Source organism: Rhinolophus sinicus, chromosome 8, assembly GCF_057876585.1.
Source record: "Rhinolophus sinicus isolate RSI-liver-muscle chromosome 8, RSI-T2T, whole genome shotgun sequence".
Taxonomy (NCBI): domain Eukaryota; kingdom Metazoa; phylum Chordata; class Mammalia; order Chiroptera; family Rhinolophidae; genus Rhinolophus; species Rhinolophus sinicus.
In genome coordinates, this window is record NC_142508.1 from 39,514,045 (window position 1) to 39,532,805 (window position 18,761).

The 18,761-nt window shown below is 51.9% G+C and overlaps 1 protein-coding gene across 9 annotated transcripts in view; it reads left to right on the forward strand.

Annotated features, from left to right (window-relative positions):
- ZC3H4 (zinc finger CCCH-type containing 4) overlaps window positions 1-18,761 on the forward strand; it is a 40,176-nt gene that overhangs the window by 15,971 nt on the left and 5,444 nt on the right. For 8 of the 9 annotated variants that reach the window (XM_074316202.2, XM_074316208.2, XM_074316201.2 and 5 more), the window contains 11 exons: window positions 1,286-1,505; window positions 1,803-1,913; window positions 3,960-4,182; window positions 5,804-5,982; window positions 6,599-6,695; window positions 6,800-6,939; window positions 7,793-7,900; window positions 9,325-9,436; window positions 10,009-10,118; window positions 15,281-15,645; window positions 15,773-16,116. In XM_074316202.2, coding sequence (XP_074172303.2) covers window positions 1,286-1,505; window positions 1,803-1,913; window positions 3,960-4,182; window positions 5,804-5,982; window positions 6,599-6,695; window positions 6,800-6,939; window positions 7,793-7,900; window positions 9,325-9,436; window positions 10,009-10,118; window positions 15,281-15,645; window positions 15,773-16,116 — 2,009 coding nt within the window. The remainder of the gene's footprint in view (window positions 1-1,285; window positions 1,506-1,802; window positions 1,914-3,959; window positions 4,183-5,803; window positions 5,983-6,598; window positions 6,696-6,799; window positions 6,940-7,792; window positions 7,901-9,324; window positions 9,437-10,008; window positions 10,119-15,280; window positions 15,646-15,772; window positions 16,117-18,761) is intronic. The other variant, XM_074316203.2, reaches the window with a different exon arrangement.

Genomic DNA, 18,761 nt, shown 5'->3' on the forward strand with positions numbered 1-18,761 from the left:
TCGTTCTTTGTTTGAGTCCCAGTTAATTGACAAGGAAGGCATTTTTTTATGCCCTCACACATACTTTTCCATGGTTGTGCATGAGGAACTTTGGGAGCGTTTTACAATTTGTATTATTTCTTTTTTTTTTTTTTTTTAAAAACCCAGCTTCTGTACTTGTGAAAACTGTGTCTGTGGGTTTGGCTCAAAAACTGGGTTTTTTTCCCAGCTGCTTCTTTCTTAACCCTATGTGTCACCTCACTCCCATACCACCCCACAGATACTTAGATATTTAGAATATCTTATTGGCAGCATCTGTCATGCTGGGAGAGTGCTTTTACTTTTTAAAGTACTAGGGGTTTGGGGTGATGTGGGGGAGTCGACTAAGTCAGGAAATCTTGACTGGGGAGCCCAGAGGTAAGGCAAGTCAGATGGGAAAAGGGGTCAACAGCTGGTGGGAGGCTGACCCCTTCTGCAGAGGCACTCTGACAGCTGTCATATGAGGACCTCAAGAGGGACCTAGGGAATTTCCTTTCACCCTTCTCCCTTTCTCTAGCTGCTTCCAGCCCAGAGCCATGGCGCTGATGGTATGGTCAGACCTCTGAACCTGGGGACTAGAGCCTGTTCACTAGTGATTCTTATGGGCTTTTGTAAAATACCTTCAGTGTCCTCAGGCCTTCCTGTGGGTAGGGTCCAGGAATCTGTGGGCCAGAACCGTGACCCTCTCTCCGCTGTCCACAGACACCACCACCACCCATAGGGCAGGGGCTGAGTGGGTGAGTCCAGGGCATTGCATGCCGCTGTGCTCTCTAGGAGGGATGCTGGTCTCTGTTCCCTGTGAGAAGCAGCGTCTGTGGTCAAGTGAATTTCAGAAGTACTCTGAGGCTGAGTTGTACCGGTTTCTTGACTGTAGGACTTCTGGGAACTTCTGTCGTGGCATTAAGCGTTGTGAATCCCCAAGATGGGGATTCCCTCAACACATTTGACAACAGAACCTCATCGCCTTTCTTCTTAGAACTGTAGTCCTAGGGAACACTTTGGGAAATACTCCTCCAGTGGTGTCAGTCCCTGTCCCCTACCCCAGCCCCCACCCAGCTTCGCTGGGATCAGATGCAGTCCTTCTGGGGGCAGGATGAGGGGTGGGACGGGAGGCAGTTGTCCCCACGGCCTTCCACGGCCTCTCACAGGGATTACAGATCTCATTCACAGCAGTCGGGCCCTCCGTTCCTGTCAGACTGGGCCCGCCCAGCGCCCTCAGAGGTTTCCTCAAACCCATGTTCATGTTGGCTTTGGGGTTGGTTTGTAGGGAAGATGGTGAGTTGGAAGAAGGTGAACTGGAAGATGATGGGGCCGAGGAGGCCCAGGACACGTCCGGAGGGCCTGAAAGGAGCCGGAAAGAAAAGGGGGAGAAGCACCACAGCGATTCAGATGAAGAGAAGTCTCACAGGCGGCTGAAGCGGAAGCGGAAGAAAGAGCGGGAGAAGGAGAAGAGGAGGTCAAAGAAGAGGAGGAAATCCAAGCACAAGGTAGGTGCAGAGTAGGGCTGCTGCTGCCTGGCGGAGAGCTCCAGGGGCTGAGCTAATCTTGTCAGGCCAGAGGGCACTCTTAATAGTGGTGTTTTTTCCTTCCCCAAATTGGATAAAGACCTTTTTTTAAAGAGTTGGTAGTTCATGCTCCACTGCCACTAAATGCCCGTAGGTGAGGTGTTTCACACGGAGCACAGAGCCTTTCCGGCACATTCCAGCAGTGCTTGTCCTGGGGCTGACTGCCAGAGTAGCCTGCCTGCAGCAGATTCGCCAAGTCCACTTCCTCTGTCATTTCAGCGCCATGCTTCTTCCAGCGATGACTTCTCTGACTTTTCCGATGACTCGGATTTCAGCCCCAGTGAGAAGGGGCACCGCAAGTACAGAGAGTACAGTCCCCCGTATGCACCGGTGAGTAACTGCTTGTTGGAGCCCCCACGCAGTAAAACTGCCTGTGTGTACTGAGCCTGGGCACTTGCCATGTGCTGGGTGCTCTTATGTGGTACTTTACACAGATTTTAATCCTGCAAGATGAGGTATGGTTTTCACCCCTCTTTGACAGGTGAGGAAACTGAGCCTCGGAAAACTTCAACCAGGTTGAATAGTTCTCAAGTGCAGGGACTGATCTCCATAAGCCATGTTCTTAAAATTTCTCTGTGACACCTCTTCTCGTGACCTTAGCAGGACTCAGTATGTCCCCTGTCCCCAAGAAAGATGCTGATTTGTCTCTGTCATAGATGACTATTTTCTACTGTTGAGAAGTGACCTTTTGTGGGAAATTGGCAAGAGAATGAAATGGTTGCAGAAGTAAATTATCTTAGATGGATAATTTGAGTGGGGTCAGAAGTTAAATATTTACCCTATTATATCTCTGATCTTAAACATAAATTTAAATTACTTGTTCAGTTTGTATACATTTTCCCCCCCTGCACAATTAGTAAGACAAAAACATCAACATTGATTTTCAGATTTTTTTACTTTTAACAATCCAGTTTTAATCAGATTTTCAAGTTTTGATTAAAAGTGTTTTTAAAGCCAGTAGCTCTTAAAGATGTCCTATTGCGTGGCCAGTTAGCTCAGTTTGTTAGAGCATGGTGCCAATAACACCAAGGTTGACAATTCAATCCCCGCGTGGGCCACTATGAGCTGTGAGCTGTGCCCGCCTTAAAAAAAAAAAAAAAAAATGTCCCACACATGCCTGTGACTCAGCATCATCCATCATTAACATAATTTATTGTAAGATAGTATAATTGACATTGATCTACTAACGTATCAGACTTTAGACCTGAGGAAGGCAGGGAAGGGAAGGAATGCCACAAGCTCTGATTGGGAACTGGGTATTGAGGCATTTTAGGATCTGCTAAAGTAGTGTGTGTCTGTGTATCTATGTTTTGTATTTTCTGTTTTTTTTAATAACGAGTATGGATTTTTAAAAAAAATCAATGGACTTTATTTTTTAGAGCGCTTTTAGGTTTATAGAAAATTGAGCAGATGATACAGTTCCCTACCAACCCTACCCCGTTTCTCCTGTTACTAACATCTTGCATGAATGTAGTATAGATACATTTATTGTAATTGATGAGCCAATAGTAACACATTATTATTAGAGTCTATACATTAGGGTTTTACAGTTCTTTGGGTTTTGACAAAGGCATAAAGTTATGTATTTGCTATATACTACCATATAAGATAGTTTTAATTCCCTAAAAATCCCCTCTGCTTTACCAACTCAGCCCTCCCTCCCCCGAGTCCCTAGCAACCACAAATCTTTTTACTGTCTCTGTAGTTCTGCCTTTTTCAGAATGTCATAGAGTTGGGTTCATACAGTATATAGACTTTTTAAATTAGCTTTTTTCACTTAGCAATATGTGTTTATGGTTACTCTCTGTCTTTTTGTACCTTCATAGCTCTTTTCTCTTAATGGCTGAATAATAAATACTCCATTGTCAGATGTACCAGTTTATCCATTCCCTGCCTAAAGGACGTGTTGAGGGCTTCCATTTATATATATCTAACTTTATCAGTATTTCTTGGCATTAGCACACTTTTGAAAGTATCATTTAAAAACAGCTTTCTAGTTTGGTTACCAAGAAGGTTATTAATTGAATTACAAAGCCCCAGGAAAATTTTAACCAAGGAGCACCCCTTTTGCCTACCAGGCCCCCTCCCCAACTGAGAGTGCTCCATAGCCCTGGGAAATAGTTCCCTTCTCTTCCCTTGTGGTTCTTCAGGGATTGTGGGGTCTGTTTTTCCATTTTCTTTCAAGCTGTGGCCCTTTGTGAAGAACAGAAACATCTGGGCCCGCTGCCCAGATCTCACTCAGGTGGAAACCAGTCCCCAGAGTGGCTGGGGAGCTGGTGTCTCACTCCAGGGGAAGACAGATGTGTCAGTTCAGGGACCGGGGGATCTGGTCTGGACCGAAGGCCCTGGGGCCAGCTCACCTCCTCTCCCTGTCAGTCCCACCCGCAGTACCCCCCGTCACACACCACGTCCCTGCCCAAGAAGTCCTACTCTAAGATGGACAGCAAAGGCTACGGCATGTATGACGACTACGAGAACGAGCAGTACGGGGAGTACGAGGGCGACGAGGAGGAAGACCTGGGCAAGGAGGAGTACGATGACTTCACCAAAGAGTTGAACCAGTACCGGCGCGCCAAGGAGGGCAGCAGCCGGGGCCGAGGTGAGGCCGCGCCGAGGTGAGGCCGCGCCGGGGCGGGGGCTGCAGTGCAGAGCAAGACAGGCCTGGCCGGCCCAGTGCTCACGGGGCCCCAAGTCCCCGAGAAGAGAAAGGCAGTCATGTGGGGCCGAGCTAAGTATAGAAGGGGAGGACGGAGCCGCACATGCAAGGCTCAGGGGACCCAAGTTAGCCACATGAGAAGACGGGCCAGTGCCGAGGCTGTGGTTGGGGTGGAGCCAGCCTGGGGTGAGGCAGGGAGAAGGCCAGCATGGCTGACGGTTGGTTTTTAAATTCTCATCCTGGTCAGCAGTGAGGAGAGAGAGAAGGGCCAACCTCTCACATCTGGGCCAGGGTAACTGACAACTGGCTGTCCCCACATTCAGTAGCCTCCTCCCCTGTCCTCCAAGCCACATCACCTGAAAAGGTGTGACTGCAGCTCCTGGGACTGCCACACCTCTGGACATTGAACCTGTGGCAGTTAGGATAGTGGGGGAGGGCAGAGCACCACAGACCCAGGCTGGCCAGTGAGATTTCCCAACCCAAGAAGGCTTCCAGAACCTTCAAACTCAGCAGTTCTTAGCCTGTCTAAGACGTGCCTTGATGTTTAAGTGGCCGCTCCTGCCTTCTTTCTTTCGGCATTCTTTCTTGGACACCTCCCTTGGTCAGGCCCTGATCTTTGGGGAGATTTCTAGACTAGTGCTGTCCAATAGAAAAATAATGCAAGCCACCACGTAATTTAGAATTTTCTACTAGTCACATTAAAAAAGTAAAAGGAAACAGATGGAATTAATTTTTTCCCCCTTTTCCCACCTCCCCCGTACTTTGGTTCAAGCTGTTGTTTCTCAGCCTAGTTGTATAGGACACAGCTCCCTGGCCCATGCTGGTATTATGAGCCTTGCGCTCCACCCGGCTGAGGCATTCGGTTGGTGGGCCGTTCACAGCAGCTCTTGCCGGCTGCTGGCCGCTCACAATGGCTGCCGGCCACTCACGCTGGCCACCGGCCTCTCATGGTGGCACACGGCAGCCCACGGCAGCTTACACCAACCTCCACTCCTCATGGCCACCCAGCTCCAGGGAGAGCTGTTGTTCACAATCTTAGCTGTAGAGGGCGCAGCTCACTGGCCCATGTGGGAATCGAACTGGCGACCTTGGCGTTAGGAGCACAGCGCTCCAACCACCTGAGCCACCGGGCTGGTCCGGAATTAATTTTAACAATATATTTTATCAACCTAATGCAGTCAAAGTCTTAGTTCAACATGTAGTCAAAATAGACAGATGTAATATTTTACGTTTTCTCTGTCTCTTTTTTTTTTTTAACTAAGTCATTGTAATCCAGGTGTGATTTCCACCCACAGCATCTCTTAGATTGGTCAGCCACGTTTTGGGTGTTCAGTAGCCACATGTGGCTGCTGGCCACTGTGTTGGACATTGCGGTTTTCATTGTAGTGAGTGCAGTAGCAGTCATGTGTCCACAGTGCTGAGGCACCCCCATTAAAGGGACCAGGGGACCATTAGTCACCTGGAAGAGCTGGGAAGGCTTCTTAGAGGATGAAATGATTGACCTCAGGGGCAAACAATGGGTTAACGTATCTCTTGCTGGTGGTGTGGGTCTGCTTCTACTCAGGTGCTTACTTTCTGAATCACTGTGCAGGCAGCCGAGGCCGTGGCAGGGGCTACCGGGGCCGAGGAAGCCGTGGAGGGTCTCGAGGCCGAGGCATGGGCAGGGGCAGCCGAGGCAGGGGCAGAGGCTCCATGGGAGACCACCCGGAGGACGAAGACGACTTCTACGAGGATGAGATGGATGTAAGGTTTTCTCCAGCCCAAGGGCTGGGGGGTGGCTAGTGGCCTGCAAGAGCTGTTGGAGGTGGCTCGTAAGACTAAGGTGGAAAGAAAGCATCAGATGGCAGATTTGTGTTAAATATGTTCGGATATTGTTTTGGTATCGAGGAAACCATTACATGGTTCAAATTGAAAAGGCACCAAAGGGTGATCAGTGAAAATTACATCTTCCTCCCACTTAGTTCCTGTCGCTGGAGACAAGGTTCCTGAGTGTGCTCTCGTCACATTTTAGGCCTTTGCAGTCAGGTGCTTATTTATTTACCCACCCTCCATCTCTAGGAGAGCTGCTACACTCCCTGTTCTGTTCCTGCCGAGACTTTTCCATGCGTTCTTTGTTACGGCCGCACAGCTGTCCATTGTGTAGAGGCCCCTAATGGGTTTGCCCAGGGAGTGGGAGTTTAAAGAGTGAAGACTGCACAGGAGGGATTAGGACCACCCACCGCTCAGGCTGGGGCTGTGAGGACGGGAGCCCGTCTGCGTCTGGTGCTCCCGAAACAAAAAGGCAAAGGGGGCAGAGTGTATAGTTGGGGACAGTGTTGTTTCCCATGGCACACTCCTCACCTTCTTTCTGGAATTCCAGTACGGAGACGGTGAGGAGCCCATGGGCGATGAGGACTACGATGACTATTCCAAGGAGCTGAACCAGTACCGCCGGTCCAAGGACGGCCGAGGACGAGGTAGGTGGGCCCGGAGGTGGCGCGTTGGTGGGGCTCCTTCTGGCCGCAGCTGGAGTTGGGTCCTAGGGAGAGGCAGCGGTTCACGCCATTTCTTCCCTCTGCAGGATTAAGTCGAGGCCGGGGTCGGGGTTCCCGAGGTCGAGGCAAAGGGATGGGTCGGGGCCGCGGTCGAGGTGGCAGCCGAGGAGGGATGAACAAGAGTGGAATGAACGATGACGAAGACTTCTATGACGATGACATGGGCGTGAGTCAACTTCATTCTGAGCAGCTCCTCGCATTTTTTTTCCCTTTAATAAGTTGTCTTCTGAGGCTGACCCTGTCCCCCTGCTCCCAGCAGCCAGTCCCCACAGGGCCGATCAGCAGCACTCAGCTCTCAGGGGGGATGTGCTGGTGCTGAGACCCTCTGTTGTGAAAACCACGTCTGTAACACCTGCAGTCACCCGTAATGAGTCTCTAAGGTTTGGAAAGTTCTAATTGACCCACTCAGCTAGCCCTGGAGAGGTGTACAGGGAGGCGCGTTGTGTGCCTCAGCCTCTAGGAGGTGAATGTGTTCCCGCACAGCTGTGTGCTGCTCGAGTCGTTTTCCCCCCTTTCCTCCACCTCCCCGCCCCGCCGTTCAAGCCCTTGTTTCTCAGTCTAGTTGTGTAGGACACAGCTCCCTCGCCCATGCTGGTATATGAGCCTTGCGCTCTCCCACGGCTGAGGCAGTCTGTTGCTGGTCGGCAGCACACGGCAGCACACAGCAGCCCACTGGCCCATGTGGGAATCGAACCAGTGATCTCGGCATTAGGAGCACAGGCGCTCCAACCACCTGAGTCACCGGGCCGGCCCTGCTGCTCAAGTCTTCATTGCCAACAGCTCCAAGTGCCGGAGCTTTTCTTGTCCAAGTGCCAGCTCTCCATCCCGGGGTGCTCAGACCCCGTATAGCCCCAGTATTGGGCGTAACTGCTCTTTATGTGAAGACACTTATGTCATCCCTGCCAGTCAATTCCTGTCACTCTTGTTCACTCAGAGACCGTCTCCACCTGGCCTGCATAGGGTCCTTCCCACCCTCCCTTTTCATTCCCCTTCCTATTCACACTCTGTGTTCCTAACAGGATGGTGGTGGGAGTTACCGGAGGAGTGACCATGACAAACCCCACCAGCAGTCCGACAAGAAAGGCAAAGTCATCTGCAAATACTTCGTGGAGGGGCGGTGCACATGGGTAAGGGGCAAGGCAAAGGACCTGGGTGCTGCAGCAGGGCAGCATTCTCCGGAGGATAGCCCGCTGGGAATGTTCTACAGGCCACACTAACTGGGGGCAGGACTCGGGGCAGGGACGAGATGCCTGCGGGGCCTGGAAGATGCAGTTCTCTTCTCGGTGACTTGAGGGGCCAGAGCAAGATGACACATCTGGGGATTTTTGGTTTCGAGGGGGATTTTTTGGCCAAAATTTTCAACTAATCCATATGGCCTCAAATGTAGTGTTAGGATTGAAAAGATGTCGCATATTCTGTTAAGTTATGGAGAAGAAATGTTGGAGAGGGAATTAAGATATCCATAGAAAAGGGGGAGGAGCACCAGACTCGCATTGAACTTCACAGCAGGATTTAATGCCAGAAAATGGACCAATGACCACAGAATTCAGATGGAAACAAGTGTAACCCAGTGTTAGTTCAAGTAGCCAGCTTTATAATCAAATTTAATGACAGTGGACAGAATTGGTCAACATATGCCCAGAGAATATGTATTTCAAACAAACGTGCGTGTGTACGTAAAATATGCCTTATTATAGTCACAATTCATATTATTTTTAGAAACTTATAATACATATAAACAAAGAAAAATGAGTAGCCATTCCTGAGAGTGAGGGGAAATGAATATAGAACAATTTCTATCTTTATGTCGCCTCGGTGCTTTGTTTGGGTTGTATTGGCTTAAAAACTCAGATGTTTATCCCTCACAGCAGAGTCTCGGGTGGATGGACAGTACAGGGTTGGTGCAGTGGTCATTGGCATCCTGGGGAACCCAGGCTCCTTCCTGCGTTTTATTCTGCCATGGCTTGTGTCCTCATGGTTGGTTGCACAATGGCTGCTGTGTCTCCAGGCATCACATCTAAGGGCTAAGAGGAAGAGAAAGGGGTGGACGGAATTTTTTAAAAATTGAGGCTGTGTTTTTTCCTCCATGGGGATTTTTGCCTACATCTATGGCCGGAACTTTAAGAGAGGCTGGGGAATGGAGTGTTTTTTTGCTGGGCACATTCTTAACCCAAACAAAATTGGGGTTCTGTTAGGAAGGAAGAAGCATGGGACTGGATACTGGCTGTCATACAGCAAACAGTGAAAAAAAGTAGATAAGAGAGAGGAGAAAGAAGTGAAGGAAAAAGGAGGAAGGGTTAGAAAGAGACAGTGAGAGGGAATGGAATAGATATTAGGAGGGAGAGGGACCCGTGAGAGGGGGGAGTGCACATTTTGTCAGAAGTATAAAGTTGGTGGGAAACCAACCCTTTCCTGTGGGGAGTTTATTCTGTCATTGGCCCCTCTGTGCTTCAATGGTGACAGTTTCAGTGGTGACAGTTTTCCTTTGCAGACGGGAGTAAGCAAGGGCTTACTGTGTCCCCACGTGACCTTTCCATTGCTTTTCTTTCAGGGAGACCACTGTAATTTTAGCCACGACATCGAGCTACCAAAAAAACGAGAACTTTGCAAGTTTTACATCACTGGATTTTGTGCCAGAGCTGAGAACTGCCCCTATATGCATGATATCCTTTGGTGCCCACATTTGGTCTGATGAGGGCAGAACTTCCTTTCTCCTTATTGGTAACAACAGCTGACCTCCACTGCACTTCCCATCTCTCCATGCCAGTGCTGTGTCAAGAGCTCTCTGTGCATCTCCATCTATTTAACCCTCACATCTGTCCTCTGATGGCCCTGCTGTTCCCATTCTGCAGATGAGTAAACAGACGCACATGCTATATGTTCTCTTCATATATATATATACGCTTGAGACCAACCTATGCCATTGCCTGTTATTCCTCTGAGATTTTTCCAATGGGCTGCATAACCTTGGGCAAATCATTGAACTTCCCTATTCCTGTTGAGTGTTGTGCTGAGGACACAACCCCAAGGCTAGCATGGTGGGGTAGGAAAGCACTCTGGAGCAGGGGTCTTGAGAAACAGGGTGTTATCTTGGGTCTGCTGTTAACGCATTGTGCAAACCTGAGCAAGTCACTCCATCTCTCTGGGCTTTCCTCATCTCTAAAACAGAGGGGGTGGGATTCTGCCCTGGGGTGGGTTCCATCAGATGAAGCATTCACCTTAATTTGCCATGAACGTGATTTTCCTTGTAAGTTGTACCACACAACTGGGAACTGCATCAATGGCGACGACTGCATGTTCTCCCATGACCCTCTGACTGAGGAAACGAGAGAGCTCCTGGATAAGGTAATTTCTGGGGCTAATGTCGCCATAGCTGATGGGAACCAGGAAGTGCCCCTTCCGTTTTTGACTTGTCACTGCAGCCCGCCTGGCTGGCCTCTGAGCAGTACCAGAATTCCCAGTTACATTGATCTGGAGGAAATGGGGATTTTGTTCTTTTCTGCAGGGAGAGTTGAGGTGATCACACGTGCATCATCTCCAGCCGGGGCAGTTTTCACTGGGGCGGCTACATAAAAGGAATGTTGCCTGGTGAATCTCCAAACATACCTTGTAATTTTTCAGCTGTCTTTTAGAGAGAGCCCACCATACACACAGAAGAAAGGAGACTTGGGATGGGTTATATTATGATGGAAATGTGAAATGTTGCCTTCCAAGTCTCAAGGATTCTCTTAGGCAGTAGAAAAAGTGCAAGGAAATTGGAGGTTGGTGGGAGACTTCTTCACTTGGGTGAAGTGTCAGGCCTTCCTCACCACCAGCTGACATTTGAAACTCATCCTGGTATCTGTTCTCCTGGGGCGGTCACTAGGACTTTGGGGGCCCCATCATCCTGCCCTTGGTTTCCTAATCCATCCAAGGGAATGGGTGAGAGAACGGATCCTTTCAAATGAAGGCTTTCCTGCCTTCTAGTTCGCAAAATGTTTGAGGAATTGGCTGTTTTTTTATAAGAATGAAAAGGATCAAATTCATAAGCCAGTGTCAAGAATCCATCCATTGGTGACTGCCCTGTTTAAATGGCTGCCAGGGCTACCTGAGGGGTTCAGGGGACGTGGTGCACAGGCCAAGCAAGAGAACATCTGTCCCTTGTTGGCAGATGAATGCAGAAAGTTGGAAAAAGTTCTCCCCCCCCCCTCCGCATTTGGGGAGCCTAATACTCTAAGACTAGGGTTTTGTCATCAGTAGGTATCTAGAGTTTGAGTTATTTCACGGGATAAGTAGTGGCAAAATTCTACTTGGTTCCTCATGTGAAGAACTGAGCAATATCTGACTGAGGACTGCCCCCTGCTGGAGGCTCAGAGTTTGCATTCCAGACCAGTGCTGCCCATGGGAACACATTGGGCCCACCTGTTTTTAATTATTTTTTATTTACTATCCACCTACTAGTTCTACAGCACAATTAATAATGGGACAATTTATATTACCTGGGCAAAGAAATATCAAAAGTGGTTATAACATGGCCAGTCTTACAAGTCGAGTTATCACATATTTAATTACAATTTTTCTGGGAGAGACACTAAAAAAAAGTAAAAAGATGAAATTTGAACAGTATATCTTACTTAGCCCAATATAGCCATGTCCAAAAATATCATGCTCCTGCACAGCATCTGAGGAAGGGCTGCATGGCTTGGTTGGGTTCAGCTTTTCTGGTGGGAACTCTGTTTTTTCTCATGTGTTTTACATGTCTCTTATGTGTCCTGGGTTCTAATGTGGTTCAGCCCCTGCCTTCCAGGCAGCACTCAAGACCCAGGGCGGGAGTCCTTATCAGGACATTGTGGGGCCGAGCAAGGGGTGAGAGGCTGTCCTGGAATAGGAGGAGGTGCTCTCCAGTCAGCCAGCAGGCTGAGGTAAGACTCCTGTCCGGCCTGGACGAGAGAGGGAAGCCCGACTGCAGGGCACGGCTGAGCAGCTGAAGTGTGGGGTGCAGGCAGGCCCAGAGGTCAGAGGTCAGAAGGGGGAGCCCCGCCTCGCCAGGGGTTGGCGCTCCTCACGGAGGTTGCCCTGTGGGTGAGAGCCTCTGCTCGTTCAGTTAGCCACGTGTTCACTAAGTGTTCCCGGCGCTGAGCGCTGCTCAGAGCGCTGAACGGCAGGGAGAAGGTCACCACATCTGAGAGCTGGCAGTCTCATGGACAGGGGGTGCTGGCTGGGTACACAAGAGAAGTGCAGCGTGTTCCCAACGGGCAACGCTAGTCTGGGGAGCGTGGGGAGGCCATCAGGAGGCTGGTGTCAGGAGACCTGAAGGAAGAAGAGGCGCCAGGCAGGGGAGGCAGTGCGGCAAGGAGGGAATGAATGGGGCATTCTGTGCGGGCGCTGGGAGGCAGAGGGAGTGGGGCACATTCAGTGGCTGGACTGGAGCGCTCTTCCACGTGCGCGGAGAAGGTTGTGGTCAAGTTTGTTCCTGTTTAATGAGCTGTGACCTTACTAGGTTTCGCTTTCCACCTGAGGGCACTGAGTTAGCATTGAAAGGATCTAGCAGTGCAGGGCTATGGCCGTCTTTGTGACTGAAGGTTGACTAGACAGGAGGCTGGGGCATGGCAGGTTGGAGGATTGGGGTGAGGAGGGCAGGGAAGCCATTCAGGAGGTCCAGGCAGCAGCTCCAGGCCAGTGTTCAGGTGTGGAGATAAGAGAAGGGAGGAGTCGGTGATAATACACCAGATCCTAGGTGGTGTGGGACGAGCTTATGAAGGAGATGTGACCAAGTGAGGTGGTTACCTGCAGCTCTGGCTGGAGCGATGTGTGGGAGCCCCACCCCCAAACCACAGTAACTGAAGGTATGGAGGTGGGCAGGACCTCAGGGCCAGGTAGGGGGGAGGTGGTGTGCAGGGGAGACCCACCAGTGAGGAACCAGCAAAGCTGGCCAGTCAAAGCCTTCACTCCTTTACACTTTGCACGTCCCTCACCCCCCACTGCTCCGTCCTCCACTGTCCTGATAAACAAGCCCTTCTCTAGAGTCCAGAGGATGCCGAGATGCGTACGTTTGTTTCCCTTGCTCATTTATCTACCAAATGTGTGCTGTGGCTCAGTTGCTGCCAGGCACTGTCCTGGGTACTGGGGACAGCGTGATAAGGAGACAGGATCCAGTCATCAGGCAGGTCCTGATCACATACCGGGACCCCTTGATATGAGAGAGAATGTGCAGCATCCGGAGGTTCTGAAACAGGCTGACATTCCAGGAGTTGCACTGAGGAGTTGACACTCTGCCAGCCCCTAGGTGACTGGCAGGCAGGAAGGGAAGTAAAGAGTGAGGGAGGCATGTGCCCAGCAGGGGACACAGCACGAGCAGCAGCTGCCACTCGGTTGAGGAACTGAAAGGGACCGGCTTCCCGGGAGGGAGGGCAGTGAGCAAACCATGGGGGCCATGAAGCAGACAGGGCCTATGGGCTGGCGCTACAGCCTGCTCCCCCGCGCCCCACCGAGCGTGCTTAAAAGACACCATGAGGTTCTGGGCTCTCCCCAGCATGGCTAGTCTCAGGCAGTGTTTCCCGCTGTAGTGGGCACCTATTAAAATATGGATCTAATTCAGGGTCCCCCTGTGCTGCTGCTCCACTGCCCGGATCACACCTTGAGGAGCAGGGCCCAAAGGGACAGATTTTCCACTGATGAGCTTTCCAGGTTTTCTGTCCCCCTCGAAACCGTGTTCTTCTTGGACCCTGCTGTCCCGGGGTCTGGATACCGTCACTGATCATAGGGAGAGATAGGAGCTGAGAACTGCTTGACACCCGCCTGAAGGTCCTGCCTCTGTCATCTGCACCCCCGCCCGCTGCCCCAGGAGGAGTTGTCTGGGACAGGGCATCTCAGACCAGGACCCACATTAGGATCCAGCAAGGCGTCTGTGCCGAGGTCTCCAGGATGACCCAGGCGCAGGTGCGACGGTTTGCTAGGGGCACTCCCAGGACCGAGCGTGTCGTCCTCCTCATGGCTGAGATTCTACTGTGAAAGTACAGGGCGGGGGGGACAAAGGCTGGGGAAACCAGGCCTCACCCCGTGGAGTCCACACAGGACACACTTACCTCCTCCAGTTGTGACAATACGTGTGGAATGTTGTCTCCCAGGGGCGCACATTAGAGCTCAATGCCCAGGGTTTGTATTGGGGGCTGGTCATGGAGGCAGCCCCTGCTTGGCACATGCCAAAATTCCAGACTCCCAAAAGGAAAGGGGGATGTTCTGCGGAAAGCACGTAGTTTGTACACAGTTTTGGTGCAGGGGGCCTTCCTTAGCAGTCAGGGAATGCTGGAAACCCTCCCGAAATCCAGGTTCCCAGACACCAGCCGAAGGCCAATGTGGCAAGGCTTTCCAAGAGCAGTCAGGCCTGCTGTGTTAACTTTTCTGCCCAGGATCCTAACTGATGAGACATTCTGTTCAAATCTAGACTTTGCATTTGTTCATGTACCAGTATCAGTTCGTGTACCCTATGCCAGGCTCGGGGGTAAATCAGGGCAGAAAACAGTCCTGTCCTCGTGGAGTTGACAGTCTTTGGGTGAGCCAACAACAGAGGAGGATATGACTAAATACAAGTAACCTCACAGAGTTTGGGCAGGGCTTTGATGGGAGCTCATGGTGCCGTGATGAATGCAGGACACCAGGAGAGTCCCTCTGAGTTGACCTTTAATAAGAGACCCAACATTTGGGGGCACAGCCACATAGTGAGGATTAGAGGGAGAAACATGCCTGGGGAAAAGCCTGGCCTAGACCAGGGCCCTGCAGGAGGAGGCTTGGCTGCCGGCAGACTGAAACGGGGCTGGGTGCTCAGGGTCGAGCCTGCAAGGAAACGAAGCCCCAGGGTGCTGCGCAGCCCTCGCCAGTCACCCAGCCCTGCTGGCAGGCCCTGTGGGTGGCAGGAGGGGGTTGGATTGTAAGGCAATTAGAGGCCCTTAAAATCCAAACAGGACAGTGGAATGTTAGCCAGCCACAGGATAGGTGACACGCTACAGCATGAATGAACCTTGAAAACCGCTGAGCAAAAGAAGACGGACACAAATGGGCCGCATGTTGTATGATTCCGTTTATATGAAATGTTCAGAATAGACAAATCTATAGAGACAGAAAGCAGAGTCGTGGGGGGGGTGAAGGGGGTGACTGCTGATGGGGACAGGTTTGTTTTTGGGTGCTAGACAAGTTCTAGAACTAGACAGAGGTGGTCGTTGGACAACATCACACATACACTTAATGCCATTGACTTATGCATTTTAAAATGGTAAAATAGTACATGTTATGTGTATTTTGCTGCAAAACTGAAATGGCTCCCCGTGCCTGCTGGTCACAGAGTGGGTGCAGCGATGGTGTGGGGTGATGATTTTGGTGCCAAAGAGGCTTCTGCTGTAAGGGCCCCAGGGTCCTCGTGATTTAGAGTTTTCCTCAGTAAATGCAGTGCTGAACCCTGGGTGGGGCCATCCACCTGGACGCCTGTCCTGTCTTGTCCTGACTGTCGCCCCTGCTGTCCTTCCCACCCGCAGATGTTGGCTGACGATGCGGAAGCAGGCGCTGAGGACGAGAAGGAAGTCGAGGAACTGAAGAAGCAGGGCATCAACCCCCTGCCCAAACCCCCGCCCGGCGTGGGCCTCCTGCCCACCCCACCTCGGCCCCCGGGCCCCCCTGCCCCGACCTCTCCAAACGGCAGACCCATGCCAGGCGGACCCCCGCCCCCACCCCCACCTCCCCCTCCGCCCCCGGGGCCCCCCCAGATGCCCATGGCTGTGCATGAGCCGCTGTCCCCACAGCAGCTGCAGCAGCAGCAGGACATGTACAACAAGAAGATCCCCTCCTTGTTTGAGATCGTGGTGCGGCCCACGGGACAGCTGGCAGAGAAGCTGGGTGTGCGGTGAGTGCCGGGGCCTGTCACTGTCCTGAGCTAGGGGGCCTGGGCTGGGTGCCCCCACATCTCCGTACTGTGCCTGCCACCATCCCTCTGCAGCCCCTCTCACGGCACCATGTCCTCCTCCTCCTAGGTTCCCTGGACCCGGAGGACCTCCAGGACCAATGGGCCCTGGGCCCAACATGGGACCCCCAGGGCCCATGGGAGGTCCGATGCACCCCGACATGCACCCCGACATGCACCCAGACATGCACCCCGACATGCATCCGGACATGCACCCCGACATGCCAATGGGCCCTGGCATGAACCCTGGCCCGCCCATGGGACCCGGCGGCCCCCCAATGATGCCCTACGGTCCTGGAGACTCTCCCCATTCTGGAATGATGCCCCCCATCCCGCCAGCCCAGAACTTCTATGAAAACTTTTACCAGCAGCAGGAAGGCATGGAGATGGAGCCGGGACTCATGGGAGACACAGGTACGCAGGGCTCAGGTGGGGCCGCGCAGCGGGTCGTAGTCTGAGGATTCAGTTTCTTTCTCTTCCTCGGTCTGTCTTTGGAAGCATGAGTCCAGCTCCATCTCCGTCCTGTGAGTGGTTGAACATTTTCCCTGACATGGGAGTCACTGCCCTGTTGAGGCCGGAAGGAGTATTGTGATTATTATCACTGTCATTTTAGTTTCTGAGACATTTTGCCTGCTGTGCCTGCAGTCGGGAGCATGGGAGCTCAGGGGGGCAGGTGTGGAGTGGTGTCAGGGTGAGAGGCCGAGAGGCCCTTCTCTGCGCAGCCTCCTGTCAGTGGTTCTTGGCTTGGGGCTGCCAGTGTCAGCCTTGCGTCTGCTCGTTCTGTGCCCACGCCTGACCATCTTCTTTCCTCGTTTCTTTCCTTTCTTATTAAAACAAGAATGTACATTGGTACCAGCTTGAATGCCTGATAGTTGGGGTGGTGAGATGATGACGCTGCAGCTGTAGGAGGTAGAGTGCGCCCTTCGGAAAGGAGGGCACAGGCTCCAGCCCGAGGTCAAAGCCCGCGAAGCAGCGGTGCTCCTTGCCTTGGCTGCATTTCAGTGGAGGAGGCAGGCAGGAGAAGTGTGTAAATAAATGCAAAGGCTCATTTCAGCATTGCTCGGTGTTGGAAGTAACACGGGGTGCTGTGGGAGAGTGAGGGCCGCGGCGGGCTGGGCGGGTCTGGCGGTGGTGGGGCCGGTCGCTGAGGCCTGTCTGAGAAGCGACCGGGAGTTGGGTTGTGAAGGGGAAGAGGCGGCCGAGGCAGGAGGCACAGCAGGTGTGGAGGCCCAGCCAGCTGGCTTGTTTGAGAAAAGCAAAGGTGGCCTTAGAAGGAAAGGCAAGGGCGAGCATCCCCGGTGCAGGGAACTCTTGTCACCATGGCGAGGTGGCCTCTTGGGAAGAATGACAGGGTATAAGCAGAAGGTGAGAGGGCGATGGGTGGTAGGGGCGGGAGTGGCATCAGGGAGGCTTGTGGGCTGCCGTGGAGTCGTCCTGGGTGAAGGCGAGGTGCAGTCGGGTGGCAGCCAGGTGGCAGAGAGGAGCAGGACTAGGCTTCTTGGTTTGCAGGTGGTGTCATGGGGCCGACGTGACTCATGTGCCCTCCAAGGTGGGCAGGAGCGGAGGGGTCTCTGGCCATGGGACAGTCACTCTGGGGATGCTAATGCCGCCTGTCCAGGAAGCCCCACTGGAGAGAGCCGAGTTGGGGTGGGGACAGCATTTCTGCTTTGGCCACGTTAAGTGTGAGACGCCCATTTGAGAGGTGTCAGGGGAGACAAGCAGGTGGAGGTCTGTGTGGTTTTGGTGTCTAGATGACGTTCAGTCATGAGCAGGTGTTTGGGGTGAGGAACAGTGGCTTTGGAAAAATAAGTGACGTGTTCTCAAGTGAGCAAAGCAGGCTGCCTGAGGGGGTGCTGTGGTTCCCACACTTCCTCCCCCTTTAAAAATGTATATAAAATGTGCATGGAAAAGGTCTGGGTACAAAAGGAAAGCTGGTCTGTCAGGCTGTTAACAGTACGTAGCCCGAGAGGAATTGGCTTCAGTTCCCAGCTCAAGAAACCTACCCTCTCAGAGTGCACAGTCAGCGGTGGTTAGGGGCCGGCAGATCTCACACGGTTCGTTCAGTGTTGATGAAGCCACAGGAGCTTAACTCGTCCTTATACCAAGTGGCCTCTGGTGAATTGGTTTCGTTGCGTTTCGCTTCAAGTCACAGAACCTGTCCATGACGTAAAGTGAGGACTTACTGTGTTCACAAGTGCACGACCACTGAGTGAGTCGCACTTGACGAAAAGTTCCTTGCAGGGGACTGCTGTTCCCTGAGTGTCCCCAGCTCCCAGCCAGGGTGTGGCATAGGCCAGGCTCGCCCCTCCAGTTCACATGGTAGGAAGTTCAGGGGCTAGAAGAAGGTGACCTTTCACTTTCAGCTTTGTGTTTTGCGTATAAAATACTGGCCAACTTAATCATGTTAATCCCACGCATCTGATTTAAATTAAATTACAGATTCACTGCCCTGGCAGTACTGGCCGCATTGCCAATGCTCCAGAGCCCCATGGAGAGTGGCGGCCACGTGGCACAGTGCAGATATGGCATATTTCATCATCATAGAATGTTCTGTGGGGCAGTGCTCACTGGACATTCTCTGTCTCAGAGAGGGACACACACACACACAGAGTCTCCAGGTGTTGTCCCCAGCCAGCCATGCTTCCCCTCCCCCTTTTAAATGCTGCAGCGTGCTCATGAACATTTGTGGAGTTCGCGAACCCACAAAGCGGGGAGAAGAGGAATCACCCATGAGCCTCTGGGTTGACACATGGCCACAGCAACATTTTGGTGTATTTCCTTCTTTTCTTTACTAGTCTCATTCCCAGTGGTTGAGCTCATATTATGAGCTCACTATGAGATACAGATTTTCCCTTTATTGATTATTACAAATAAACCATAAATCTAGTGCTCCTGGCAAATAATTAAAACAGGTCAGAGCGTGTGGAGTAAAAAGTGAAAGATCCCTGGGCCTCTCTCTCCCAAATTTCATTCCCAAGGAGACTGTTTTCTGTCTGTCTTTCCAAAGCCTTTTCATCCTGTTTTCACATCATGAGCATTTGCTGACATCACTAAACCTC